The following is an 18362-nucleotide window of genomic DNA, read 5'->3' as shown; positions in this document are numbered from 1 at the left end:
TAAAACAACCGTACATTTTAATACTTTAAAATTAAAATAATATGAAATATAAAAAAATATATATATAAAAAAATTACAATAAAGAGTTGTGAGTTGTGCAGAATATCTTGCCGTAAATCACTGTAATCAGTTTTACCATGAAATTATTAATGAACACTAATGCTTTAAAAAACATATTCACAATATTTAAATTTTTTTATCATATTTTAACATCCATCCATCAATAAATCCATAATATTTAAATATAAACATTAATAAATATAAAATATGAAGATTATCTCGAATCACTTTGATCACTTTTACATAATTAACATTAAAACAGCTCATAATTACACACAACTCATGATCTCATATTTTAATACTATTAAAATAAAATATTACACATATTTTAAAAAAACATTAAAATTAAATGTTATATATATATATATATATATATATATATATATATATATATATATATATATATATATATATATATATATATATAAATAATCACTAAATTATCTTAAAGCAGAATAACTCCGTTTTTATTTTAACTGCCTAGTAACCACTCAGAAGCGGATTAGCAAATACTGGGAAGGTTTTCAGGGCAACTCAAACATTACAGCAGCATGTTTTTCATGGACAAGCACCATCTAAATGCTCTTGATAAAATATAAAAATACAAATTTAGCACCAAAGCAGACCTCATCAAGATACAATTATAATCCCATCTTTACAGTAGCTTCAGACTGATGTCTGCTACCAAAGATATCAGGCCCCTCTTGCAGGAGAGAGCTACAAATAAACTATTTTAAGACCTTCTCTGCAGACTTCAAACATGCACTTCAAACATCAAGCATCTAACACTGTCCTCAGGCAACACAGACGAAGCAGCGGCTGGTTTCTGAGGCACCTGTGCATGCCGAGACCTGTTCAAACCCCTTTGCACTTGTGTAAGAAAAACTCAAGTGAACAACACGGCTTTGGTCACATCCCAACACTTAATGCAACCATTATCTCCATAAACTCTCTCCATACGACACTCTTTGAGAGGAGTTAATGTCAAGAGTGGGAAAATGCACTCATTAACTAGTACCCAGCAGGCCCGTTGCTAATGTAAAACCACCTCCGAGGAAGATTTCAGGGAGAATGATTTTCTACCGAGGCAAAATTCTAGACTGCTCTCAATTAACTGCAATTAGGTTGTCTAATCTCACCTGCCCTTGTTCTTGCCTGCCCTTGAAAATTTAACCAAAAAAGAAATTAGTATGAGCTGACAGAAAGAGAAACAAAGTGAGACAAGTTGTTGGTACTGGGACAAAAGTTGGACATTGGTGTATCTACTGTGTGCTTATTTCAGGCCGAATAAACAAAATCCCAAGACAAGTGCCTTATACCAATAGTCAGAATGCAGATTTAGTGCCAAACCGATAAGTCTCATTTATAATCTCAGAGCTTTGTGCAATCAAAAGTGTGCAGACTGTGAACCCAAAACCAAAAGCTTTCACAATTTGAAGTCATGCGTGAGGCACTTTGAAAAACAAACTACAGTGACATGTTATAGCAAGTGGAATTGAATTCCATTGCAAAAATTAACCCAGGTCACAGTCTTGGGACAAATCTGACCCATTTTGCAGAGCAGAGCAAAGCAAAGCAGAGACTTCATTGTTAAAACATCATTAAACTTGCTTGCTTAGAGAATGGATGGTTTCCAGTGAAAATGTTGCAAGCAAAGTTTCATTCAGACAATTCATGAGGAAAACCGTTTTAATAGGGTTACAGTAAATTGCATTGCGGTGATCTCCTGAATTACCAGAATGAAGAAATTGCCTAGAACTGGTACAAATGGGAGTAAATGGCATTGTGAGGGTCTCCAGACTTGTCAGAATGGATAGACTGGCCAAGAATTGGTAAGATAATGGTTAGTAAGAGTTTCAGCATAACCCCACCCACTATTGAAAGAAGAAGCCAATATGAAGCAAGCTAAAGAAAATGACTTATTTACCATTAGGTAAACCATCTTAATTCGGGTAAATGGCATTGTAGCAATCTCCTGACTTGCCAGGATGGATAAATTGGGCAAGAATTGGTGCAATTGGTGAAACTGATGTAATAAAGTTACTAGCAAAACCACACCCACAACTAAAAGATGTAGCTAATAGAAAGCAAGCTAAGGAAACTGACTTATTTTCCAAATGGTAAACCATTTTAACGGAGGTCAATGCATTTTGTTTATCTCCTTACTTGTTAGTTGCTTTAATTTGCCAAGAATTGGCAAATGTTGAAATTGGTGCAATAAAAGTTAGTAAGAGATCCTGCATAACTATGCTCATTTTAATGGGAGAAAATGGCATTGTGGTGATCTCCTGACTTGCCAGAATTTATAAACTGTTCAAGAATTAGTGCAATAAAGTTTTGTAAGGGTTCCAGAATAACCACATCCACTATGAAAAGACGCAGCTAATAGGAATTATTATTGCAAGAATGAAGAAGCTGGTCAATAATTGGTGAAAATGTTGAAATTGGTGTGATAACAGTTAGCAAAAGTTTCAGCATAACAACACACCATTGAAAGAAGAACCAATATAAAGCAAGCTTGAGAAACTGACTTATTCACCTTTGGATAACCATATTAATTGGGGTAATTTGCTTTGTGATGATCTCCTGACTTGCCAGAATAGAGAAGTTAGCCAAGAATTGGTGCAAATGTTGAAATTGCTGTGATAAAGGTTAGTAGGCATTCTAGCATAACCACGCCTATTATTAAGGGAAGTAGCCAATAGGAAACAAGCTAAAGAAACTGACATATTTACCATAAGGTAAACTATTTTAATGGAGGTAAATTGCATTGTGGTGATCCCCTGGCTTGTCAGAATGGAGAATTAGCCAAGAATTGGTGCAACTGGTGCGATAAAGGTTAGTAAGAGTTCCAGCAAAACCACGCCCACTATTGAAAGAAGTAGCCAATAGGAATCAAGCTAAAGAAATGGTCATATTTACCATTGGGTAACAGCTCTGGCTGCAGTGGCTGATGAGGGGTACTTCTTTCCTCTGCATACACACACACATACACACACACACACACACACAAAACACTGCTTAGTCTTCCAAGATTGACTTTATAAACTGTATAAAACACCCTGGCCAGTCAAATTAGTTTTTAGTTGCCCTAGTACTCAAAATGACCCTTTTATGAGGCTACAGGAGCAACTGAGTTCATAAAGAGTTGTGTACTGATTGCAGTTGGTTTAAGCTAGTTTAGAGCCCTTTAAACCATCAAACTAGGTGAGTCTGAGCAGTCCAATATGATGTTTAACATGGTGTTAAATCAGTTTCGTTGACTTTCGTACAGAGAGCAAAAAGGCAGAGTGTTAGTCTTCTCATGCATCGACAAGACAACACTCTCAACACAGAGCAGATAGATGCAGACCAGTTAGTGTAAGAGAGTTTGACTACAGCCTTCAGGGTAAACATTCGAAATGAGCAGGAAGGCGTGAATTGGTGTCATACAGAGATAAACTGTGGCAATGATTCCCACTGCAGTTCAACTAAGACATTCAATCACTTACCTGTGCTGTGACTTCTCAGTTTAACTGAAAACTACCAAATAATAAAGCCCATTGAACTGAACTGTTTATGAAACAAATGGTCTTAATAATATGATGCTTTGGAATTGTGTGTACCAGCCAGTTGGGAGCATCTGTTTCAGATTAGCATCTCTCTCAGGCTAAGAATCTCCACAACCCCTTTTGTTTGCTAAGTGTCTTACTTCTGCGGAAATGTTCGTGCAAATCCGTTGGCTTATGCGGAGGGCTTGGGTATGTCGTTTGATTGTAGGATCGCATGAAGATGCCTGGACCCATGTGGAAAAACACTTAGCGGTTAGGTGTTAGCTGTTAGCGTTTTCACATTCTTTTTGGGTATATTAAGATTGAATTCCACTGGAAAGTGAGCATCACTTACTACTTGCTATGAAGAGAAAGGTTCAAGTCATAACTACTATAGATGTCTGTTGCCACAAAACTGTTTTCAACATTGCAAAAAAATCTGAAATGTTTCTTAAGCAGCAAATCAGCATATTCAAATGATTTCTGGAGGATCATGTCACACTGAAGACTGGAGCCATGATGCTGAAAATTCAGCGTTGATCACAGGAATAAATTACATTTTAAAATATATTCAAATATTAAAAAGTTCTTTGAAATTGTAATAACTTTTCACAATATTTCTGTTTTACTGTATATTTTAACAAATAAATGCATCCTTGCTGAGCATAAAAGATTTCCCTTAAAATACATTTAAAAATCTTAATGATTCCAAACCTTTGATTACAATTCAAATTTAAATGATTTCAAAAAGTAAAAAACAACAACAACAGATGTGATCATGTCTACAAATGACGAACCATTAAAAAGTAGTTGTGCTTTCTGACTGTATAAATTGTGTGCAAATAACATTAAAAGCTCAAATATATCATTATATTATCATATTTACCAGCACCCAATTTCGTCACCACTTAGCACAGTCGCAATTTAGAGCACGAATGACTGAAACTGCCATTGAGATGAATGGGAATGCTAACGCATTGCTCTCTTCAGGTATTTTTTGTCATTACTTGTGGATGTGTGATAGTGTTTGTTTTATTGCCATCCCTTCCACTCATTGTGCGGTTTCAAACCAAACCTGTTTGGCAAAGCGAAACGTCAGTGACAGATTGAGAAGGATGAAAGCCATATAAAGTGCAAAAGTAATTAGAGCGACCAAAATCCATCACCACTGGAGAAAAGCAGTCGATAAGGATGAAGAGAGAGGGGAAGAGAATAGATGAAGTAGCTCAAGGAACACAAAAGCCACCCAGTGAGATCAGTGATTGATTTACTCCATTGCGAGATTAAAGTCCGAGAGCTATACCGCAGAGCTGCGAATCAAAGGATGTTCAGTTAAAAAATGAGCAGAGATCACTTAGAAGCTATTCTGAGCTAAATTGTTCATAAGGATCCTATTGTATTAATGAGGTCTGACTAACGAAAATACAGGCGATCTGATTCATTGATGTAAACGCTAAGCTATTTCTGCCATTGGGGCGAATCCAACCAGAGATGCTGAAGTGTTGGTCAGACTCCAGTTATTGACCAAATCACTGCAATGGTATCTGAAAATGTCTTTAACACATGCTACGTCTGGTTCTCTGAACTGTTTCATTCTTAATATGCTGTAAACAAAGTGAGGGGGAAAACCAGTGAGATGGCAAGACTTTAAAAGAATTAAAACTGAAAGCTTGTGCTGAATGTTTCTTCAACTTAGACAGTTTTGACCATGTGGACTCTAGAATACACTCTGACTAGCTGAAGTTGAAGTATTAACAACTAGGAAGAATTCGTATTTTAAGTCATTTTGTTGCTATAATACATTTAAATGAAAATTATAATAGATCTAAAAATACATTTTTAAAAATCTAATAAATTCATAACAATATTTATATTATTTACACATTTACAATATAAAAACATTTTGATGTTCAATAACATTATTGTAATAATTTTTTTTATTTTTTTTATTATTATTATTATTTAATAATTAGTAGTAGTAGTAGTATTTTTTTATATTTTATTTAAAAAAGTAAGCAAACGAGAAATTATAAAAATAACAGTATTAATTGTATATATTTGTATATTATTATTATTATTTGTATATTATATATTATTATTAGGCCATAAATACTATTTTAATATCTTTGTTTTTTCGTTGTTGTTTTTTTCTAATCAGTTTTATTCATTATTATTATTATTTTTTATTATTATTATTATTATTATTAATAATAATATAAATAATATCATTTAAACTAAATAAAATTACAATAATATTTAAATTATATGAATATTTTATTTTATTAACTTGATATTATTAAATTAAATAGCATTAAACTGCTGAAAAGTAACAGTAAAGACATTTGTAATTTTTACAAAGATTTTTATTACTATTACTCTAAAGACAAGATGAAAATTGCTGAAAAGCTGAAAATTCAGCTTTTCATCACAGAAATAAAGTATATTTCAAAATATATTAAACTATAAGAAATATATATATATATTTTCACAATATTGCTGTTTTTACTGTATCTTTTTTATCAAAAAAATGCAGCCTCATTGAGTGAGTGAGTGAGTGAGTGAGTATAAAAGCCTCAAAAACATCAAAATCTTTTGTACTTTTTTAAAAACTATATATTTTACTATTGCATTTAAAAAGTAGCAAGAAATAATAAAGGCATGCAATAAAAAGTTTCCAAGAAAGTTTAAATGTGACTTTCATAAGTCTGTTTTCTAAAACTCGACCTCCGGGACACAGAAGTGCCTGTCGTTGAAGAAACATCCATCCAGCCTCTCTCCTCACCTTCCCTTATCATGCGAACGGTTTCCATCTCCTCAGGGGATTGTGGGTAGGCCACATCAATTACTCTGTGACTCCAACCCATCGCTCAACAGGGGCTCATTAATAAGTTCAGCTTGTTTTATTGTGGCTTTCTGGCCTATTAGAGCTCGTGAGAGAGCGACCTGGCGACCGCAGCCCAGCCTTGGGCAAGCGGCTCGATCTGGATTCCTGTGGGGGGAAATGTGCGACCCTGACAGATTCACCGCGGCCCTCTGGCTTCTGTGGCCTGCGCTTTACTCAGCAAAGCGCTTGGTTTGGTCTTCAGGGGCCATCAGACAAGCCAGACTTCTCATTTGCGGTGCTGCTGGCAGGTTTCGGGGGAACAGAGGGGTAATAATAGGGCGTCTGAGTGAGACCTTGACATAAGAGCTGGATCCAGAGTAAAAGAGGCGTGCAAGAAATGCATCAGAAGCCAAACTAACCACTGTTCGCTCAGGAAACAAGGTCCCTGACGTTGAGGCTTCATACTGAAATGCTGATTTTAAAGCTCTGTCTTCGAGAGCGTGTGCATGTTTGTTTCTGTTTGGATGTGGACGGATGTGAAGCCGGTTGCTAACTTCAGGATTCATAATGCCATCCTGAAGTCTGTGGGTCTGCTTGTTTTATGACTTTTCCAACTATTTCAACAGACGTTCCCAAGATCCATTTTCAGCTTCAGAGTACAAAAAACACAAATAAAAAGTGTCTTTCTTATGAGCGTTTCTGTTTCTGTCACTCACTCACAGTAATACTGGCATTTGAGGTCAGCGTGACTAAACGACAAAGTATTAAATATTATTAGATTTATTTTTGTATGAACAAAAATACGAAAATGACGGGTGAACCACACAACAAATGTCCAGATCATAGTACAAAAAGAGAGAGAAACAAAATATCAATACATTTTTGTATACATTGTATACATTTTATCAATACATTTATTATGATCTATCTATCTATCTATCTATCTATCTATCTATCTATCTATCTATCTATCTATCTATCTATCTATCTATCTATCTATCTATCTATCTATCTATCTATCTATCTATCTATCTATCTATCCCACTCTCTAAATAAAACATACATAACAATGAATCTTCATATAATCTCTCTCTCGATATTTTAGATATTTAGGTATTTTCTTAGATATTCAAATTTAGCATCACGTGTAATTCAGACCTGGTGTAAACAGATGCAAGACTACTGTGGATTGCTACAGATTCATAAATCAGTGATCAATAATACATAGGTCTGCTGTGATTGGCTGCAGAAATACAAAGCAAAGCTGCGATTGGGTAAAGAGGTGCTCAGAACATCTGTTATTGACACACACACACACACATACACACACTTATTCAGGCCATAAAGCTGCTGTGTGTCATTTTTTGGATCTTAAAACACTAAAATATTCAACTATAAAGAAACCATGTGTATTTATTTGGTGATGCTAACGGCTCATATATCACACACTGCAGCTTTAAACAACATTATGACCAATCAGTGCTTTTTAATAACGTTAAAAGTTGACGGGAAATGTGTTCAGTGAGTCAAGCGAGCAAGGTTAAGCAAAAAAAAAAAAACAGACCACTAGAACAGGAAAGCACATAACTCTTCACATTCAGTGATCTTGATTTCCTAAGTTTGATATATGCTCAAATACATAAAGTTTATATCTCATGCGTAAGTGTATTTTTGCGCTCAACTTTCAGTTTATAGCTCCCGCAGCGCCTGTAAATCCTCATCCGTGACTACACTAACGGAAACACTAACATATGCATGTAAATGACGCGTAACTAAAGGACTATGTGCTCACTGTAAAACACCAGAGATGCACAGAACAGTCATTTCTCACTGTACGTTCTGAACGTCGCGTGAAGCTCGGAGATTTGATTCCACCGCATAAAATCAAGCCAAACTCTGGGCTTCACAGAACATTAAGTTCAGAGTTTCCATCAGAAATCTCTTAAAGTCATTGCTTTGCTTTAACAATGTCTGGAGTTCACTAGGAAGTCAATGTGAAATCAAAATCAACCCTATTCACTAAACGAACCCATAAGCAATTCATCAACGCACATTATTTGTTTCAGCAAAACATCATAATCTCTGAAACTATTTTCTGTTTGATTGACATCACCGATCGCCTTTTTTGTCTTCTAGTGACAACTCTTGCTTGTCTACTCAGTGTCCTCTGGATAAAGCTGGTGAAGACTGTCAGAAGTGTTGAGTGTAGTTGCAGCAGCTGGCCAGGTGGAGTTCTGTGGTGGTGTAGAAGGTGTAACTCACCTACACAGGTCTTCCCATCAGTGTGAAGCGCAAACTTCATGTGACACGAACACCTCGGCCCGTGGTCCATCTCCTCACAGATGTGCTGACAGCCGCCGTTACCATAGTTACACGTCACTAAATCAGAACAACAGCAGGATTAGAGATCACTAACCAATTCCATCCATATATTCGTGCATCCTTCTGTCCATCCATCCATCCAACTATCATTCCATTTATTAATCCATTTTTTTTGTCCATCCATCCATCCATCATCCATTCACGTTCTGCCTATCCATCTATCATTTTGTCAATCCATCCATTCATTGATAGTTCTGTCCACCCATCCATCCCTCCATCCATCATTCTATCCATCATCCATCATTCCATCCATCCAACCATTGTTCTGTCCATCCATTGATTCATCATCCATTTATTCATTCATGCATCGTTCTGCCATCCATCTATGCATTTATCCATCTATCTATTCATCCATGGTTCTGTCTAGCAATTCTTTCATTCTTTATTCTGCCCATATATCCATCATTCTGTCCATTCATCCATCCATCCATCCATCCATTCATGCGTTGTTCTGTCCATCCATTCATCCATCAGTCTGTCCACCCGCCTAACTATCCATTCATGTATGTTCTGTCCATCCATCCATTCATACATCATTCTGTGCAACTATCCATTTACCCATGCATCTATCCATCCATCCATCCTCAATCCATCCATCCATTGTTTTGTCCATCCATCCATCCATCATCCATTCATGGATTATTCTGCCCATCCATCTATCCATCTATCCATCTATCTGTCTGTCTATCTATCTATCTATCTATCTATCTATCTATCTATCTATCTATCTATCTATCTATCTATCTATCTATCTCTATCTATCTATCTATCTATCTATCCATCGTTCTGTCTATCCATCCATTCATGCATCGTTCTGTCCATATATCCATTCATGTATTGTTCTGTCTATCCATCCATCCATCCTTCCATCCATCATTCTGTGCATCCATCCATTCATCCATACAACTATCCATCTATCTATCTATCTATCTATCTATCTATCTATCTATCTATCTATCTATCTATCTATCTATCTATCTCTATCTATCTATCTATCTATCTATCTATCCATCGTTCTGTCTATCCATCCATTCATGCATCGTTCTGTCCATATATCCATTCATGTATTGTTCTGTCTATCCATCCATCCATCCTTCCATCCATCATTCTGTGCATCCATCCATTCATCCATACAACTATCCATCTATCTATCTATCTATCTATCTATCTATCTATCTATCTATCTATCTATCTATCTATCTATCTATCTATCTATCTATCTATCTATCTATCTATCTATCCATTTACTCTTCCATCTATTGATTCTCAATTCATGCATCATTCTGTCCATCTATCTATCAATCCATCCACTGTTCTGTCCATTCATCCCATAAAAAAGGTAGAACATTTTTTCAAATGCCTCTAATATTCCCATGGGGAGTATGTAATTTCTCTCACTGATGAACTGTGATTTGACTCACATTTACAGTCTCGGTTGTTCTTGGTGAGCTGAAATCCAGGTCTGCACTCACAGGCGATGCCTCCTTTGGGTGTCTCTCTGCAAATGTGGGCACAGCCATGATTTTTATCCATGCAGGTGGGCACGTCTTTAGTTCCATTAAAACGCACTGCAGAACAAAGAAAGAGGAAAATATGCACCCTTGCTAAATAAAAGTATGAATACCTTTCCTAAAAACTATTACTGGCCTCAAACTGTTGAGCAGTAGAGCATAGAGTATGCATATAAAAAAATGAAACACATTGGCTCAAAATTCTCACTCTCAGAAAAAAAAAAGAGAAAACCTTGGGACATTTTAAACTTTTATCACTTCTGGTTAGGAAACATTTAAGCTACTCTCAGGAACAGAAGCTTTGGGATTTCCTTCAGTTTACCCACAAATCTGAGCCTAAGCACACACAGTACACAAACATTCCTGTGAACATACAGAATAATAAAATATGCACACTAGTTTGGTTTGCAGCATATACAAGACTCACAGCTCAGTGTAAGAGCATTCGTACGTCTCGTTCTGCTCGGTGAGAAAAGTACGTTCGGAACCAGAACCAGCCCAAACCCAGGTGAGTGTTGCTTTTCTTTGCCTCACCCCAGATCAGATTCATGTTCAGCAGTGTTTGAACAGTAAGAGGAGAATGAAAGCACCCCACTGACTTCAGACCCCAGGACGCATCTGTGTCAATAGACCCACGGCACCCTGGGAAAGAGCTGCAGGGAGCTGAAGGGAGCATCTGTATCCAAGGTTATATGAGAGAACCGCTTATATCACATTTATCTGACAGGGGTCATGTACTGTATATACGCAGCCAAACTTCGAGAAAGAAACTTTACAGGAAAACCATGTCAACATAAAATGATTTGTTCATGAAAGCAATGAAAAATTAAATTGAAAAATACAAGTAACATTCCAAATGTCACTTTGCTACTGCTTGTTGCACATTACTATTTTGTAACGTATGTGAAACAAAATGCATTATGTAATAATATTTCAAATGTTAATATGAGATATTTTTGTCACATGACCTCATCATCATGAGCATCTATAATGATGTAATTGGCATCCAATTTGGTGTTATTGTTAAGTGAAAACTAAACCTATAAAAAGTCATTTTCATCAATTAAAGCTTAAATTAAATTAAATTAAATTAAAGCTCAAATATTAACGCACAAAATAAATTAAATGTTTATATATTTTTGTGTGTGTGTGTGTGTGTGTGTGTGTGTAAACATAAATCAAATTAAATTAAAGCTCAAGAATTAAATCTTAAATTAAATTAAAGCTCAAATGAATGCTCAAAAATAAAAAGCTCAAATGAATGCACAAACTAAATTCAATTATAATTGAATGAAAAAAATTATATCTATATATTTTTTGTTCAATTATAATTTAATTTAGTTTGTGAATATATAATTTTTATACATTTTTATAATTTTTTTTCGTCACATGGAAATGAAATGTCAAATTAATGGCATTGCATTGTGTGATACAACACTGCACATTTGACCAATGTATTCCATGCATACAGAAAATGACATATCTACATACTACAGAAAGAGTCAAAACAGTAAAGCAACATGCTAATCCCAACATAGCCAATCAGTGTATTTTAAATGTGCATATCTGCAAAATGTTTATTCAGTCAGCTTTTAGGAGTAACTTTTTCAAACAGCCCATCTCTTCACAGGCTTGGTCAGTCAAAATACTTCTAATAAAATGTAGCAGTTTAGGCCTCAAATAACAACACTGAGAGCAGAAATACAAACTTAAACGCACACACACAGGCCCCGAGGGCAGTATTTTAGAAGAGGCTTTACAGGAAACCTTTCCCCTCCACAGATGAAAACCGCTGACAAATGTGGACAGAGGGGCGACAGGACTGAGCGTTTTGGTTTCAATTAGTAATTCACAACCTTTCACATCTGCCCGCATCACTTTGATTAATTAGAACCTTTTGTTTTCCAGTTCTACTGCCAGAAAACAAAATCGGACCATTTTTTATTTCTCGCACTCTTGGGAACCGATGTGTGTGAGGAACTTTCCAATTTCTCTAATTCATTCTCTGGGTCTAAATCTCTTGGCCACAGCCGTGAATGATGATGTTTCAGCAAGCGTTTGAACGCCATCGCCCTACAGAGACGTCTTGATTTTGTGCATTAAGAATCAACGGCTTGGGCTCAACATGATGCATGTTTGCACGATTCCCTGAAAAACAAACAGATGAGGAAACTTCTGTCATTGGTAAACCACTGACTCCATGAATCCAGATACTTAAGGTCTTTTCACATGACTCACGTTAATGTTGCGAAACATTAACCCGTCAGAGTTTGAATCATTTCAGCTTTAACCGCTTGCTACTGACCTTTCAAAGCACAGTCAAATATGGGATCATTCCAGTGGCATGTGTTCTTTGTTTGTTTGCATGACAATGTCCAACTTTGCACATACAGTAAGGCTGATGATACACGGGGAAACTTTTTGACCAATGTTTCTGTCAGTGGACAACAGGTGAGATGTATCCAGAAAGACATCTGTTACCCATTCTCAGTGGAAAACTGCCCAAGCCATATTGCTCAAAAAAGTTGCCCAGCAAAATTACTCAATTAGTTTCTCCATTAATCATCAGCCTAAGGCTTTTATTATTAATATTACTTAAGGTATGCAAAATTTTTTTAAAAGATAATGTACTATTTTTTTGTCTAAATTAACGTCTGGCATGACCAAACCATGCAAATGTTTCAGTAAGTTTGATATGCATTAATATTTCACAATTCTACTGTTTTTACTACATTTTTAATCAAATAATTGCAGCCTTGCTGAGCAGAAAAGGCTTTTTTTTTTGTTAATCATTAAAAAAAATACTTATTCTATGTATTTTCAGTTTAAATCTCGTAAATCCACTTTTTTCATGACTGTATCTTCCACGCTTTTCACAATGACGCTTGCGTTGAGCAGTCATTTTAAAGGCCTTTATGGGAGCAATCAGAGTAAACTGAGAACGAAGCTTTGGGAAAAGCTGTATGAAATGCAAAGCTCACTTGATGTAGATCTCACAAAATGAGACGTAAATCATGTGGGAGTTCAAAAACAGTGCTAGGAGAGCGAGTCATATCACTTACTGAGCGTCTGAGAGCTCTCGACTTCATCAGGAGAGGCTCTCTGCTCAGGACTGCAGACCCATTCATCACGGCCGGGTCAGGTCCGGGCTAAGAAACAGACCCAAAAGAGCAGTAAACTGCTCAAGTGCTGATACAATGAGCCTTTTTTTCCAGGCCGAGGTGTAGCCCACCCTCTGAGGCCGGCCCGTAACTCCCTGCCGTTTTTATCATTACGAGCGTTATTCTAATCTCTCCCGAGACTCCCGGCTTAAGAAAAAATGGAGCTGAATGATCGGAAATAGGAAGAAATTCACACATGCGTTCGGAAAAACGATGGGAAAGCCATCTGAAGGGAATGAAAAAGTGGGCGATTAGGGTCTGCGCTATCACCCCCGGCCTGTTAAAACAAATACAAGCCTGTTAAACCCGTCTACACGGCGAAATACACCAGGACACTTCAGTGAGAGACGGCCAGAGACGCGAGTTTGAGGCGAAGTGAAGAGGAATTAGCGGTGGAGCACTAAAAACAGCATTTAATTCAAATCATTTAAATCTTAATGCACTCACTCCAATTAAAGAACATTAAAAACTCTCAAATGCTGTCATGATTGAATTACCGTAATTATAAGACTTAAAGTCTTGAAGAACAAAGAAAGCCCATCAGATAATTAAATGACACATCAAACGTTAACGGTTGAAATGCCATTTTGAGTGGAAGAACACTGAACTTAGGTCGAAATTTTTTTTTTAGGATAGCACATTTACCATATTAAACCACATTAGATGCGCAAAAATCATAAAGCAAAAATGCAGAAAGCTCGTCTATTTTTGTATCTTGCCAGATTCTGACATGCAACTTTTAAGCAAGCACTGAGTTCTCTTTCATTTATTCTACTTAAAGGAAAAAATGAACATTTGCTGACCCTCCGCTCATTCAAGATATAGATGAGTGTGCTTCTTCATCAGATTTGTATAAATGTAGCATTCCATCACTTGCTCACCAATGGATGTGAATGGGTGCCGTCGGAATGAGAGACAAAACAACTAATCACAATAATTCACACCGCTCCATCAATTATCATCTTAAGGTATCATCTTAAGAAATGAAAAGCTGTGTTTCTAAGAAACAAACCCATCATTAAGGCATTTTAACTTCAAACTGTTGCTTCCATCTATGAGTCCTCTATCCATAATATTGCTTTCTTCAATAAAAGTAGTCTTGTCTGAATCAGGACAGAAATATGCACAAATGTTTACAAGTCAGTAAAGTCAGTAAAGACAGTAAAGTAAAGTCAGACACTGTTTACAAGTAAAAAAAGCAATCCAAAACAGCTCTACACAAATATTTCAGCGGATTTTGATGTGGCAGGACAACAGAGCATTGACTTTCCCACTGGAGGAAGTGTTATTATGGATTATAAACTCGCATTTTAGCCATAATCTTCAGTTTAACACATTTCTTACAAACACACAGCTTTTGGCTTCACAAGGCATGGACTGATGGACTGGAGTGGTGTGGATTGCTTGTAGAGTATTGTGATGTTTTTATCAGCTGTTTGGCCTCTCATTCTGACGGCACCCATTCACATCCACTGGTGAGCAAGTGAAAAACAGGAGTGACTGATGAAATGTAAAGGGAAATCTAGTGAACAGATACCATAATGTGTTAAATGGCTCTGACTGGTAGATATCATACATCATATTATCCAAAATACATAATTTTTCAATAAATAATGCCCTCTCTTTTCACTGATCTCAGAGCCGCTTGGTTTTTCCCTTTGGAAACTCTGAATACTCTCTGCAATATTTTACCAGGCGCCTAAGGCATATCTTTTTTTCATAAAAAATAAAGGCAAAAACACCACAGTGATATCAAAGTTATTTCTTCAGGAATCTCAGACTCTGCTCTCAGATCGGCTTGCCAACAATAACAGTGAACTGACATGAAGGATGCTATCTGACGTCCTTGTATTTACAAGTAATCTTCATGTTTTTAGCACCTTTCTGGAAGAGTTGGCGCAGTGAAAAGACGCACTGATTGGTCGTTGGCTGATGTGTAAACACTCTCTTCTCACGTCCCATGAACCATACAGTCTTCATTAACTGACGTGCTTTTTCCCACAAGACAAGCAGCAAACCTGCGGAGCGTTTTGTGTGCGTTGTGTAACTCAGGGTTGTTTCCAATCAAACATAAAAGGCCATATCAAACGTACGCTCAACGGCACAGAAAATGTTTCATGTCTGATTGACCTATTATGCAGCTAGAACACAAAGAAAAGAGCAAATAAATATAACATATTGCCGCCGTTTCCTGAGACTTTATAAAGCATTAGAGGAACCGGTTTCAGAGTCTTTTTCATCAACAAAACTACTATCTAATATAAGATATCATAAACAATATTAGTGCTCATTTAACTACTTTTACATAAATATTGTAGTTTTGACTGCATGTGTCAAGATCAACTTTTAAATTCTATTATCAAAATTATTGTAAGAAATATAAAACTGTTATTGCTGTGATTTGTTATAGTAATAATAATATACTTCATATATACTGTTATATATGAAACATTATTATTATTATTAAAAAAAATTATAATATAATTTGTATAATATTTTTATCTATCTATCTATCTATCTATCTATCTATCTATCTATCTATCTATCTATCTATCTATCTATCTATCTATCTATCCATCTACCCATCTACCCATCTATCTATCTATCCATCTACCCATCTACCCATCTATCTATCTATCTATCTATCTATCTATCTATCTATCTATCTATCTATCTATCTATCTATCTATCTATCTATCTATCTATCTATCTATCTATCTATCTATCTATCTATCTATCTACCCATCCATCTATCTATCCATCTATCTATCCATCTATCCATCTACCCATCTACCCATCTATCTATCCATCTACCCATCTACCCATCTATCCATCTACCCATCTACCCATCTATCCATCTACCCATCTACCCATCTATCCATCTACCCATCTACCCATCTATCTATCCATCTACCCATCTATCCATCTACCCATCTATCTATCCATCTACCCATCTACCCATCTACCCATCTATCTATCTATCTATCTATCTATCTATCTATCTATCTATCTATCTATCTATCTATCTATCTATCTATCTATCTATCTATCTACCCATCTATCTATCTATCTACCCATCTATCTATCTATCTACCCATCTATCTATCTATCTACCCATCTATCTTTCTATCTATCTATCTATCTATCTATCTATCTATCTATCTATCTATCTATCTATCTATCTATCTATCTATCTATCTATCTATCTATCTATCTATCTATCTTTCCATCTACCCATCTATCTATCTATCTATCTATCTATCTATCTATCTATCTATCTATCTATCTATCTATCTATCTATCTATCTATCTATCTACCCATCTATCTTTCCATCTATCCATCTATCTATCTATCTATCTATCTACCCATCTATCTACCCATCTATCTACCCATCTATCCATCTATCTATCTATCTATCTATCTATCTATCTATCTATCTATCTATCTATCTATCTATCTATCTATCCATCTATCCATCTATCTATCTATCTATCTATCGATCTGTCTGTCTGTCTGTCTGTCTGTCTGTCTGTCTGTCTGTCTGTCTGTCTTTCTATCTATCTATCTATCTATCTATCTATCTATCTATCTGTCTGTCTGTCTGTCTGTCTGTCTGTCTGTCTGTCTGTCTGTCTTTCTATCTATCTATCTATCTATCTATCTATCTATCTATCTATCTATCTATCTATCTATCTATCTATCTATCTATCTATCTATCTATCTATCTATCTCCAATTATATTATATTATATAAATAATGTTATAAAATAAAATAATGAAATAAAACATAAAATATGAAAAAGAAATTACTAAAAAAATACAGCAATAAAAAGTAATTAAAAATAATATAAAAAAACAAACATATAAGTACAGGTTTTAAAATAAACATTATATTATGCATTATATTATGTTGAAACATTATTATTATTACTCTTTAAACAACAATAATCTTTTTTGATCAAATGAGATCAAATATAATATATGAAAAAAATTGCCAAAAAATATAATAATTATAATCATCATCATCATTATCACACAAACATGGGTTTTAAACTCCATTTAGACATGTTCAGATATGTTTGACTGAAAAAAATGACAAAATGAATATGGAACTAAAAACCTTGTGGTTGACAACCAGCAAAAACAGCTCATTACACTGAGCATTTGTCAAAAAAGAAAAGACCTTTTGCTAACGCAGAACATGTGTTTTATGCTAAATTACAAATTAGTGAACTTATTTCCCAAATATGTTAATTCAGAAAACGCTTGAAAGCACTCGTCTCAACGGACGACAGACGTTGTAATCTGGCAGAGAAGGTGAACATAGGTCAATATCTGCGCACGAACCACAGGCTTTAAGGCCACGAGACAATTAAACAATTCTAACGAAGCATTTACAATTAAAAAAGTTGATATAAACGCCAAAGAGTGGAAATAAAGCGGAGGGTTGCTGTCCACAAGCACTTCCACAGAAACAACATTCAGATGAGCGTAATCTATCCAGACAGCACAAATTATGTTCGTTCCACAAATACACCACCAGATCTGATTCTACAAGGCCAAAAGGATAGAACAGGAGAAAACAGATATTTCATTTGCATTTCGGTTTGATTAGACTCCGTTATAGAATTGCATTTAATCAAAAGCATCTCAGCTTTGGCAGAGCTGCGTCTGCTCATCTTTCCAGCCCACAGCAGTCTGATGAGGCTGAGCATCTGATGTTTGACACCTAAGGGATCGAGCTGAACGTGAGCAGTCTTAGGTTTCCAGCGGCTGGACTGAGGTTCAGGTCAGTGCAGGCCTTCAGCACAGAATCCTGGAAATGCTGTAATTGCATGTGACGAGCACCTTCGATGCCGAGCAATTATGCATTTATTTATGTACAGCATGCGTT

General features: G+C 35.8%; 2 protein-coding genes across 8 annotated transcripts in view; one reads left to right on the top strand and one right to left on the bottom strand.

Annotated features, from left to right (window-relative positions):
- LOC132118538 (peptidase inhibitor 16) overlaps nt 1-18362 on the top strand; it is a 157288-nt gene that overhangs the window by 52747 nt on the left and 86179 nt on the right. The window lies entirely within an intron of this gene.
- Nucleotides 1-18362, bottom strand: part of scube3 (signal peptide, CUB domain, EGF-like 3) — a 99311-nt gene that overhangs the window by 26108 nt on the left and 54841 nt on the right. For 5 of the 7 annotated variants that reach the window (XM_059528440.1, XM_059528439.1, XM_059528434.1 and 2 more), the window contains exons 5-7: nt 10218-10364; nt 8677-8793; nt 2983-3033 (exon numbers count right to left, since the gene is read on the bottom strand). In XM_059528440.1, coding sequence (XP_059384423.1) covers nt 2983-3033; nt 8677-8793; nt 10218-10364 — 315 coding nt within the window. The remainder of the gene's footprint in view (nt 1-2982; nt 3034-8676; nt 8794-10217; nt 10365-18362) is intronic. The other 2 variants (XM_059528437.1, XM_059528438.1) reach the window with 1 other exon arrangement.

The sequence above is a fragment of the Carassius carassius genome, chromosome 37, assembly GCF_963082965.1.
Source record: "Carassius carassius chromosome 37, fCarCar2.1, whole genome shotgun sequence".
Taxonomy (NCBI): Eukaryota; Metazoa; Chordata; class Actinopteri; order Cypriniformes; family Cyprinidae; genus Carassius; species Carassius carassius.
The sequence above is the reverse complement of the archived record's forward strand: the minus strand, read 5'-3'. Positions and strand labels throughout refer to the sequence as shown.